At 45.3% G+C, this 13,013-nt stretch overlaps 1 protein-coding gene across 1 annotated transcript in view; it reads right to left on the bottom strand.

The window, feature by feature from the left end:
• Positions 1-13,013, bottom strand: part of LOC311137549 (neurocan core protein-like) — a gene marked incomplete at both ends in the record, with an annotated part of 173,515 nt that overhangs the window by 138,541 nt on the left and 21,961 nt on the right. Inside the window, one exon of the mRNA XM_084172070.1 lies at positions 8,188-9,405. Coding sequence (XP_084028196.1) covers positions 8,188-9,405 — 1,218 coding nt within the window. The remainder of the gene's footprint in view (positions 1-8,187; positions 9,406-13,013) is intronic.

Genomic DNA, 13,013 nt, shown 5'->3' with positions numbered 1-13,013 from the left:
CGGGAGATCGAGTCTGGCTCTCGACTCGAAACCTGCCCCTCCGCCTGCCCTGCCGGAAGCTGGGTCGGCGGTTTGTGGGGCCCTTCAAAGTCCTGAGAAGATTGAACGAGGTGTGTTACAGGTTACAACTGCCTATTGAGTACAAAAATATTAACCCCTCGTTCCATGTGTCTCTTCTCAGGCCGGTGGTAGCTGGCCCACTCCAGGAAGATGAGATAGGAGAGACCCCTCCGCCCCCTTTGGACATCGAGGGGGCCCCGGCGTACAGGGTCCGGACCATCTTGGACTCGAGGCGCCGGATGAGTGGTCTCCAGTATCTCGTGGAGTGGGAGGGGTACGGTCCGGAGGAACGGTGCTGGGTGCCTAGGAGGGACATCCTCGATCCATCCCTCCTGACTGTGTTCCACCGTGGGCATCCCACGCGCCCGGGTCCGCGTCCTCCTGGCCGTCCCCGAGGCCGGGGTCAAGGGGGGGGTACTGTCACGGTTTCGGCCGAGACTGCTCCTCCTCCTGGTTCGGGCAGGCTTCGGCGTTCGCCGTCCCCGGAGTACTAGCTGCCACCGTTGTATGTTTCGTGGTGTGATTGCTTTGGTCTGTCTTGTACACCTGTGTCTGTTTGTGTGCTGATTACGTGTCCTATAAGTTCCCTGTTTTGTATTGGTTAGATTGTGTGTTGTTGGCTGCCTGTCATTCTGAGCTGCATGTTTTGCGCTCTGTTTGTTTTGTTTAATGTTTACGCATGTTCGCGTAGTTCCTTCGCCTCTGTTTGTTTTCGAGGTCGTGTATTGTATTGTTGCACTTTGGACTAGTAAAGTCTGTTTGGACGAAGCCTCTGTGTCCTGCGCCTGACTCCTCCACCACATCCACATCGGTTCTTCTGACAACCATGGAGAGACTTCAACTACTACAACTCAATTTATTGAACATTATTAAATTGTCCAATAAAGTCACATTTGTAGTGGAATATTTTCTTGTCTTAATTTCTATGGTAACTGTATGCACTGTCTTTGAACCTGCAGAGCCCTCTCCATGGCTCCATAGGCCAAGCTACAGCTGCAAGAGCAAATCAAAGGCTTGTTATTTGTATGTTTTTTAACCTTTATTTAACTAGGCAAGTCAGTTAAGAACAATTCTTATTTACAATGACGGCCTACACCGGCCAAACCCAGACGACGCTGGGCCAATTGTGTGCCGCCCTATGGGACTCCCAATCACGGCTGGTTGTGATACAGCCTGGAATCGAACCGGGGGTCTGTAGTGACGCCTCAAGCACTGAGATGCAGTGCCTTAGACCGCTGCGCCACTCGGGAGCCCTAACTGGGGTTACTTGGCATTTCATCCCAAATCTCTCTTTTAAATGCAACTCACATCTAATCACGGATATTTTTGTCACGGAGTGTGCGATTTCTGTTGCTGATTAATGTATGAAAATGTATGCACTCACTAACTGTAAGTCACTCTGGATAAGAGCGTCTGCTAAATTACTAAAAATGTAAAATATATATATATACAGTGGGGAGAACAAGTATTTGATACACTGCCAATTTTGCAGGTTTTCCTACTTACAAAGCATGTAGAGGTCTGTCATTTTTATCATAGGTACACTTCAACTGTGAGAGACGGAATCTAAAACAAAAATCCAGAAAATCACATTGTATGATTTTTAAGTAATTCATTTGCATTTTATTGCATGACATAAGTATTTGATACATCAGAAAAGCAGAACTTAATATTTGGTACAGAAACCTTTGTTTGCAATTACAGAGATCATACGTTTCCTGTAGGTCTTGACCAGGTTTGCACACACTGCAGCAGGGATTTTGGCCCACTCCTCCATACACACCTTCTCCAGATCCTTCAGGTTTCGGGGCTGTCGCTGGGCAATACGGACTTTCAGCTCCCTCCAAAGATTTTCTATTGGGTTCAGGTCTGGAGACTGGCTAGGCCACTCCAGGACCTTGAGATGCTTCTTACGGAGCCACTCCTTAGTTGCCCTGGCTGTGTGTTTTGGGTCGTTGTCATGCTGGAAGACCCAGCCACGACCCATCTTCAATGCTCTTACTGAGGGAAGGAGGTTGTTGGCCAAGATCTCGCGATACATGGCCCCATCCATCCTCCCCTCAATACGTTGCAGTCGTCCTGTCCCCTTTGCAGAAAAGCATCCTCAAAGAATGATGTTTCCACCTCCATGCTTCACGGTTGGGATGGTATTCCTGGGGTTGTACTCATCCTTCTTCTTCCTCCAAACACGGCGAGTGGAGTTTAGACCAAAAAGCTCTATTTTTGTCTCATCAGACCACATGACCTTCTCTCATTCCTCCTCTGGATCATCCAGATGGTCATTGGCAAACTTCAGATGGGCCTGGACATGCGCTGGCTTAAGCAGGGGGACCTTGCGTGCGCTGCAGGATTTTTATCCATGACGGCATAGTGTGTTAGTAATGGTTTTCTTTGAGACTGTGGTCCCAGCTCTCTTCAGGTCATTGACCAGGTCCTGCCGTGTAGTTCTGGGCTGATCCCTCACCTTCCTCATGATCATTGATGCCCCACGAGGTGAGATCTTGCATGGAGCCCCAGAACGAGGGTGATTGATCGTCATCTTGAACTTATTCCATTTTCTAATAATTGCGCCAACAGTTGTTGCCTTCTCACCAAGCTGCTTGCCTATTGTCCTGTAGCCCATCCCAGCCTTGTGCAGGTCTACAATTTTATCCCTGATGTCCTTACACAGCTCTCTGGTCTTGGCCATTGTGGAGAGGTTGGAGTCTGTTTGATTGAGTGTGTGGACAGGTGTCTTTTATACAGGTAACGAGTTCAAACAGGTGCAGTTAATACAGGTAATGAGTGGAGAACAGGAGGGCTTCTTAAAGAAAAACTAACAGGTCTGTGAGAGCCGGAATTCTTACTGGTTGGTAGGTGATCAAATACTTACGTCATGCAATAAAATGCAAATGAATTACTTAAAAATCATACAATGTGATTTTCTGGATTTTTGTTTTAGATTCCGTCTCTCACAGTTGAAGTGTACCTATGATAAGAATTACAGACCTCTACATGCTTTGTAAGTAGGAAAATCTGCAAAATTGGCACTGTATCAAATACTTGTTCTCCCCACTGTATATATATACAGTACCAGTCAAAATTTTGGATACACCTAGTCATTCAAGAGTCTTTCTTTATACATTGTAGAATAATTGTGAAGACATCAAACTATGAAATAACACATATGGAATCATGTAATAACCTAAAAAGTGTTAAACAAATACAAAATATATTTTATATTTGAGATTCTTCAAAGTAGCCACCTTTTGCCTTGATGACAGCTTTGCACACTCTTGGCATTCTCTCAACCAGCTTCATGAGGTAGTCACCTGGAATGCATTTCAATTAACAGGTGTGCCTTGTTAAAAGTTAATTTGTGGAATAAGTTCACTAGAGTTAACTGCACCTCAGATTGCAGCCCAAGTAAATGCTTCACAGAGTTCAAGTAACAGACACATCTCAACATCAACTGTTCAGAGGAGACTGTGTGAATCAGGCCTTCATGGTCGAATTGCTGCAAAAAAACCACTACTAAAGGACACCAATAAGAAGAAGAGACTTGCTTGGGCCAAGAAACACAAGCAATGGACATTAGACCGGTGGAAATTTGTCCTTTGGTCTGACGAGTCCAAATTTGAGATTTTTGGTTCCAACCTCGGTGTCTTTGTGAGACGCAGAGTAGGTGAACGGATTATCTCCACATGTGTGGTTCCCACCGTAAAGCATGGAGGAGGAGGTGTGATGGTATGGGGGTGCTTTGCTGGTGACACTGTCTGTGATTTATTTAGAATTCAAGGCACATTTAACCATCATAGCTACCACAGCATTCTGCAGCGATACGCCATCGCATCTGGTTTGCACTTAGTGGGACTATAATTTATTTTTCAACAGGTTAATGACCCATCACACCTCCAGGCTGTGTAAGGGCTATTTGACCAAGAAGGAGAGTGATGGAGTGCTGCATCAGATGACCTGGCCTCTACAGTCACCCGACTTCAACCCAATTGAGATGGTTTGGGATGAGTTGGACAGCAGAGTGAAGGAATAGCAGCCAACAAGTGCTCAGCATATGTGGGAACTGCTTCAAGACTGTTGGAAAAGCATTCCAGGTGAAGCTGGTTGAGAGAATGCCAAGCGTGTGCAAAGCCGTTATCAAGGCAAAGGGTGGCAACTTTAAAGAATCTGAAATATAAAATATATGTTGATTTGTTTAACACTTTTTTGGTTACAACATGATTCCATATGTGTTATTTCATAGTTTTGATGTCTTCACTATTATGGTACAATGTAGAAAATAGTAAAAATAAAGAAAAACCCTTGAATGAATAGGTATGTCCAAACTTTTGACTGGTACGGTATATATATATATATATATATATATATATATATATATATATATATATATAGATAGAGAGAGAGAGAGAGAGAGAGAGAGAGAGAGAGAGAGAGAGAGAGAGAGAGAGAGAGAGAGAGAGAGAGAGAGAGGGACAGATCTGGGCTGTGTTGTTGGGTTCTGGGGACTGTGTTACTGCAATAGCTGACCATTGATTAAAGATAATTATTAAGAGAGGCAAACAATGCCTTCTGGATGTGTTTGGATTTAGAACACGAAGGAGTACATACAGCTGTGATAAAGGATGTTTGAGATATTCCAAGGTATGCAGCTACTAGATGTCAGCATTGCATCATTAGTTCATAGTCATATATTCTACATGGGACATTAGTGTTCCTTTACCAGACGTTAACTTTCCACTGAAATAGGCACTAAATATTTCACTAGAACATTCTAAGCAGGGAGTCAGCCCTACAGTGTGGATTTCAAACGAGGCCAAGAGACAAAACTCCTCAACGAAGGATGTTATCTTCCCTTCCTGCCTTCACTGCAGAGTAAAATATTAATGGGTGAGGCTTAAAACCCATTCCCATCAGGGTGAATCAATGTGAAGAAGTGAGAGAGGCCGAGCAACTTGAGTCTCTACACATGCTGTATCATTCTGAACTTGGACGAAGGGCTTCGCTCTGCGAGACACAGGGGGCGAGAGAGTAAATTACAGCTCGCATCTTCTAGCTTCCATCAACATTGATTTGCCGGGGTCTAAGAACTCAGCCTCTCACAGCCTGTCTTACTAACCCAGAGCCTCTAATTATAACACTAAGGCTGCTTCCATTCAACTTGTTCACAGCCCCTCTTTGTTTACAGCAGCACTCTCTGAGGTCCAATGGAGAGGAAGACTGTGGAGAGGAATATACACTAAGTGTATAAAACATTAAGAACACCTGCTCTTTCCATGACATAAACTGACCAGGTGAATCCAGGTGAAAGCTAGGATACCTTATTGATGTCACTTGTTAAATCCACTTCAATCAGTGTAGATGAAGGGGAGGAGACAGGTTAAAGAAGGATGTTTAAGACTTGAGACAACTGAGACGTGGATTGTGTGTGTGTGCCATTCAGAAGGTGAATGGGCAAGACAAAATATTTAAGTGCCTTTTAATCTGGACCCTTTCCTTCTAAAATTAGCCACCGAAATTGTCGCAACCCCTATTACTAGCCTGTTCAACCTCTCTTTCGTAACGTCTGAGATCCCCATAGATTGGAAAGCTGCCGCGGTCATCCCCCTCTTCAAAGGGGGTGACACTCTAGATCCAAACTGTAATAGACCTATATCCATCCTGCCCTGCCTTTCAAAAGTATTTGAAAGCCAAGTTAACAAACAGATCACCGACCATTTCGAATCACACCGTACCTTCTCCGCTATGCAATCCGGTTTCCGAGCTGGTCATGGGTGCACCTCAGCCACGCTCAAGGTCCTAAACGATATTATATAACCGCGATCGATAAAAGACAGTACTGCGCAGCCGTCTTCATCGACCTGGCCAAGGCTTTCGACTCTGTCAACCACTGCATTCTTATTGGCAGACTAAATAGCCTTGGTTTCTCTAATGACTGCCTCGCCTGGTTCACCAACTACTTCTCAGATAGAGTTCAATGTGTCAAATCGGAGGGCCTGTTGTCTGGACCTCTGGCCGTCTCTATGGGGGTGCCACAGGGTTCAATTCTCGGGCCGACTCTATTCTCTGTGTATATCAATGATGTCGCTCTTGCTGCTGGTGACGCTCGGATCCACCTCTATGCGGACGACACCATTTTGTATACATCTGGCTCTTCATTGGACACTGAGTTTCCAAACGAGCTTCAACGCCATACAACACTCCTTCCGTAGCCTCCAACTGCTCTTAAACACTAGTAAAACTAAATGCATGCTCTTCAACCGAACGCTGCTTGCACCCGCCCACCCGACTAGAATCACTACTCTCGGGGGGTCTGACCTAGAGTATGTGGACAACTACAAATACCTAGGTGTCTGGTTAGACTGTAAACTCTCCTTCCAGACTCACATTAAGCATCTCCAATCCAAAGTTAAATCTAGAATTGGCTTCCTATTTCGCAACAAAGCCTCCTTCACTCATGCTGCCAAACATGCCCTCGTAAAACTGACTATCCTACCGATCCTTGACTTCGGCGATGTCATTTACAAAATAGCCTCCAACACTCTACTCAGCAAATTGGATGTAGTCTATCACAGTGCCATCCGTTTTGTCACCAAAGCCCCATATACTACCCACCATTGTGACCTGTACGCTCTTGTTGGCTGGCCCTCACTACATATTCGTCGCCAAACCCACTGGCTCCAGGTCATCTATAAATCACTGCTAGGCAAATCCCAGTCTTATCTTAGCTCACTGGTCACCATAGCAACACCCACCCGTAGTCTGCGCTCCAGCAGGTATATCTCACTGGTCATCCCCAAAGCCAACACCTCCTTTGGCCGCCATTCCTTCCAATTCTCTGCTGCCAATGACTGGAACGAACTGCAAAAATCTCTGAAGCTGGAGACTCTTATCTCCCTCACTAACATAAGCGTCAGTTGTCAGAGCAGCTTACCGATCACTGCACCTGTACACAGCCTTTCTGAAATTAGCCCACCCAGCTACCTCATCCCCATATTGTTATTTATTTTGCTCATTTGCACCCCGGTATCTCTATTTGCACATCATCTTTTGCACATCTATCATTCCAGTGTTAATACGAAATTGTAACTATTTTGCACTATGGCCTATTTATTGCCTTACCTCCATAACTTACTACATTCGCACACACTGTATATATATTTTCTGTTGTATTTTTTGACTTTATGTTTTGTTTACCCCATATGTAACTCTGTGTTGTTGTTTTTATCGCACTGCTTTGCTTTATCTTGGCCAGGTCGCAGTTGTAAATGAGAACTTGTTCTCAACTGGCTTACCTGGTTAAATAAAGGTTAAATAAAAATAAATAGAGTATGGTAGTAGGTGCCAGGCGCACCAGTTTGTGTCAAGAACTGCAACACTGCTGTATTTTTCACACTCAACAGTTTCCCGTGTGTATCAAGAATGGTCCACCATCCAAAGGACATCCAGCCAACTTCACACAACTGAGGGAAGCATTGGAGTCAACATGGGCCAGCATCCCTGTGGAACGCTTTCGAACCCTTGTAGAGTCCATGCCCCGACGAATTGAGGCTGTTCTGAGGGCAAAAGGGGGGGTACAACTCAATATTAGGAAGATGTTCCTAATGTTTGGTATAATCAGTGTATAGAGAGAGAGAAAGCGAGGGAGAGAGAGCAAGGGAGAGAGAGCAAGAGAGAGAGAGAGAGCAAGAGAGAGAGAGAGAGAGAGAGAGCAAGAGCGAGAGAGACGGGAAGAGAGCGAGAGCACAAGGGAGAGAGAGCAAGAGAGAGAGAGAGAGCGAGAGCGAGAGAGAGAGAGAGAGAGAGAGAGAGAGAGAGAGAGAGAGAGAGAGAGAGAGAGAGAGAGAGAGAGAGAGAGAGAGAGAGAGAGAGAGAGAGAGAGAGAGAGAGAGACAGACAGACAGACAGACAGACAGACAGACAGACAGACAGACAGACAGACAGACAGACAAAGAGCATCTGCAACATCATTAATTAAATTGAGCGTGGGTCCTCAGCTCCCCTCCTATGGATTAGCAGCATGTTATGGATGATATGTAACACTGGTTTAGATGAGTAATGGATTATATGATTACACAGTAGGATTAGATAAAGGCTAATAATGGTGACGATAATAGAGAATAGGGAAGATACCTGAAGGGTTGAGGCCAAAGCCCCAGTTGGGCACAACGACACCAAAGGTGGTCTTCTCTGTCTTCTCTGTCTTCTCTGTGGTCAATGGGGTTTTGTCCTCCTTAGATTTAGGGATCATCCCTCCCAACGGCTTCCACCCTTTTCCCACCACGAACGATTCTGAAACGGCTAACCTGGACTCTGCCTCATGGTCCCTGCCCTTCAGAACGGACACCGCTGTGGTCAGCTGAGTCGAAGCTGCAGATGTTTGTGATCCATCTCTGGTCAAAGATGTGGTACTAGCTGTCTTCTCTCTCTCTACTGGAACCCATGCAATGGAGATGGGTGGCTCCTTGGTAGAATCACTGGAGTCTGTACTCTGGGTGTCTGCTGTGGAGGTTTTGATGGTTGTCAGGGGCTCCATAGGGGCTGCAGGTCTGGAGCTGACCCCAGGTGTGGTGGCTTCATTTGGTCTTCGTTGTCTCTCAGTCACCCTGGCTGTGTTCAGGCTCTGCTTTCTGATCACAGGGGGGAAGCCAACTTTCTTACTGGAGGTGGTTGGAAGGAGTTTCTCAGTGGTGTGTCGGACATAGACAATCTCTCCCCTGGCCTCCTCAGCGGTTTCCCCTAGGCCCTGGCTGGTGCCAGCAGCAGAGGCAGCAGTAGGTGAGGTGGTGGGCTGGTCCCCTAGCTGCCACTTAGAGATAGTGGTGTGTTCCGCCACAGTCTGGTTCTGGCTCTGGGTCTGGGTGGGTTTCAATCCAGACAGAGAAGGCTTTGTACTTCTGTTGGCACCGCTGGCTGGGTTCGTGTCACCGTTCGATACAAAGCCACCTGGAAAGTCGTTCCCTGCTCTCCCGCTTCCCTCCGCCTCTGTCTCTTTGTCCTCTCTCTCCAGGATGGATCGAGGGATGCTGCGGTCCTCATCCTGATCTCTCCCCTCACCAGAGTAGCTCTCTGTGTTGGTAGACAGGGTCATGACCTCTAGGGGCCCCGCTTTGGCCTCCACAGGCTCCCAGGTGGAATCCTTCCCCACATAGGCCAAATGTCCCTGTCCCGGGTCCTCCAGCTTGGAGCCCTTCATGGCCTTGAGGGCCCATTTCAGCTGACTGCCTGGGGATGGTGCCGGGGACCCTTGGGATGAAGCCAACCCACCCCTGGTGCCCTGGAGGGGGCCTCCAGATCCATTCACAGCCTCCACGGTCTTGCTACTCCCATCGGGCCCCACTGCTGTGAATCCTGCAGAGGGACAACACTCATTCATTAACATAGCATGGGAGGGAAATTGTTTTAATGATTGTAATTAAATGCGTGTTGAATTAGCAATCATAAAACACTGCCTCCAGTGCAGCAGTCATTGTATTTAATGAATTTAAATCGATCGTTTTATTATGTATGCCTTTTTATTTTATTTATCCATTCTGATACTGTATCTATACCCAGATGTAAGACATATTTTACAGGGTTTAATATGCAAATAGGAATGGAGTGTAAGTAAGACTTTAAATGGTGATTGGTTGTTGTGTTGCTCCGCAGGAAGGCTGGTTATTTATTTGTATGCTGGAGGCGAACCCTCATTTACGGCAACAATTGTATTTATGTATTTTTTGCTAAATCTGCTAAAATATTTATTCATTTGTATTCCCATCGTCATTCCAATAATGGTGCAGCTGTTTGTATTCCAGTACAAAGCACAGTAGCAGACCCACACTGTGTATCAGACCCAGCACACACAAAGGAAAAGGATCTTGTAAGGCAATTTCCATTCTCTGTCCCTTTTCTCATTCCATAGAAACTCTCCTAGACCCCACACCAAGCTACAGTCAACCAATACCTGGGCTAAAACTGACCAAGTGTAAACACATTAAAAACTATTTTTTTAAACACCATCCATCATTGACTTACGGTACTAAACTACTGCATATCTACACCATTGCTTACTCAGATTAAGTGCACCGCTATGCTCCTTCTAGCACAGGCTGGTGGTACCTTAATTGGGGAGGACAGGCTCATTGTGATTGCTGGAACGGAATTAATGGAATAGTATCAAACATGTAGTTTCCATGAGTTTGATACCATTTAATTCACTCCATCCCAGCCATTATTATGAGCCGTCCTTCTCTCACCAGCCTCATGTGCTTCTAGGTAATGTACTAAACCATACTGTATCTACACAATTAATAATTCAGACTAGATGTGTGGGTTGGTTTTTAGCAGTGAATCTTCTCATAGTATTACCATATTAGGCTGCTAGAGTTCCCCGGCCCACTGCTTCTAAGCCTACTGTAGCTCAACACAGCAAAGCTCAGCTAACTCTCTGGTGTGCAAAGAACCACAGCAGTGCCTCTGGCTGTATTACATAATACAACACTAATTACTGTGGGGAGAAACATAGACAAATACTGTATGTCCACAAATGAAATATTAAATCAATACTAAATTATTGAGGGATCTACATGTTGCCATCACCCCCTATGTGCTATGTGAGCACGGGTTCATTTACATAAGAGCTGTAGATGGTGTAATTGTCCAATTAATAATGTGAATAGCTAATTAACCACTTTTCCTTCACATAGTGATGAGATATTGAGTGATTAAATTAATTAATCAAGTCTAATGATCTATTCCAATGGCTGATATTAAAAATATGAATATTTCATGCTAAGCCTAGTATTTCGATGGGCATATTTCACTGCTATTGTTGTGATTTTTGGCTTAAAGTCAACACATAAAAATCCTGCAAAACAAACGTTGTCATACTGTGATAAACTGCCCACAAATGACTAAATCAAGGCAAGTCAATGATGTGCTCCATTGTGTGTTTTCAGTGACAGCGGTGCTGTAAATCAGCTGTATATCTGTCTCTTTCTGGGGTAAACAAGCAGAGTCGAACCCTCCAGTTACACATCATAATGGGATAGGAGTTGAAGCCTTCCCCAGGACACAGTGTACTCGTGCAGACTCAGCACTTTTGTTGTAAGATACGGCATCTAACAAACACACACACACTCACACGCGCTAACACACACACACACACATTCTCAGCACTATACTGTTGTAAGATATGCCGTCTAATAAAGACGACTGGGAAAAGTTATTGTGTGGTGTGTGAATCATGTCTATCTGGAGTGTCAGTGTAGGAGCGTGATGTTTTATCACAAAGATTTATTCCCACGATGCTTTGCTAAGACTGTGTGGGGAAATGGGGAAACATGCCTTTCTTTGATCGATGTGTCAAGATTCACAAGCAATGTTTTTCCTGACACTTTGCTCGAGACGTGCTTCTTCACGGTTCTCCACCATAGCTTCCTGCCAATCATAAAAATTAAAATGGCAGCATTGATAATGTAGATTACCAAGTGCAAGCAACAGCCTGCGGCACTCGATAACATAGTTTATATCTGTCGAGTGATGCCACTTTAAGAGGAAACATTAATTCAACAACTTCCTGTAAAAAAAGCCCCTTCCTGATGCATCCTCCTCTCTCCTCCTCTCTTCTTTTTCATCCTTCGTGTTTTCCATCCGCTCATCATCGCCATGGTGATAATGACCGCCTACGCTCACCCAGGGCCGTCGTAATTGGGGGAGACGTGAATGGCGGAGAGCAAGGCGAGGAGCACCTAGTCAGCCTGCATTAATTGGAAAGAGGCTGAGAATAATGTACGCAGATTAAAGCTAGATTTTCACCCAGCATAAAACATTAATGCCTTGAGTTTGGAGTTTCGGTTTCAGGGAGGATAGCAACAGTATTTGTATCTAATGAAGCCCGGGCCATAGAAGGAGCCCTTCCGTCATTGAACCGATTGAAACACCTCTGTGCGAGACTTTAGCTTTTCCTCTCTATTCTCCAGTTAGCTCTGGTGGCTGTGTATAGCTGTGTAAGTGGTGGCCGTAAGATGAAACATTGTCCCTCCTTCGAACAGGAGAGGAATCCCAGGACTTGATTGTGGTTTGAAGTCGCAGGACTTTCATGCGGAGAATAGCCCAATAAGGTGACCTTTAAGACTCACACGCTTAGCTCAGCTCTGTGGAGAATTACATGGGGTTTGGATGCTAGCTCAAAATCCTTGAGCCACAGACACAGAAGTAGACATGAACACACATACACACGCACTCATGTAGACATAATACACAGAGACACACACGCACGCATGCTCACACACAGTCACTGATGCACACACACACAAACGCACACACACACAGATCAAATTAGTTCTATATATTCACACCGCTGAGCCAAACACATCGCTGCAGCACTGACTCTGGCTTTCTGAGTTTTTGCTTTGGCCGGCCTCGCTCTCTGCTTTCATTTCCCTCTTTGCACTGCGTTTCTCACTTCTGCTGGAAGCTGGCTTAGTGATGGCTCTGGACCTAAGATGAAAGATGGCGCCGACGGAGAAGGTCGACATCTTACGAGCTCCAACCCGACTTTGCTATTTAGTGACTTTTTTTTTATCTTGACTTTTTTGTACAGAAAGTTCATACTATTATTACATATGACCGCCAAGCACTTTTGGAAATCAGATCAACAGTTACTAACCTAGCTTTTGACTTCAACTCCTACTTCAACTCCAACTCAGCTGTTCCCTTGTTCACACCGGACCTTATTCCTTTGTTTCATGAGCTACCAAAACACCACAGGCGAAGAGAAAACTGACCGACACTCCCCTCCGTCTTATTGGCAAATGTCCAATCACTCGAGAATAAGATGGATGAGCTCAGACCACGACTCTATCCTCTTGTTTCCTGTTTACAAACAAAAGTTCAAACAGGAAGTACCAGTGCTTCCTGTTTTCAAACAAAAGCTCAAACAGGAAGTGGTCCGATGAAGCAGACGTGAGGCTATA

Source organism: Coregonus lavaretus (genome assembly GCF_964263955.1).
Source record: "Coregonus lavaretus genome assembly, chromosome: 11".
NCBI lineage: Eukaryota > Metazoa > Chordata > Actinopteri > Salmoniformes > Salmonidae > Coregonus > Coregonus lavaretus.
Note: the sequence above shows the minus strand (reverse complement) of the source record. Positions and strands in the feature narration are given on the sequence as shown.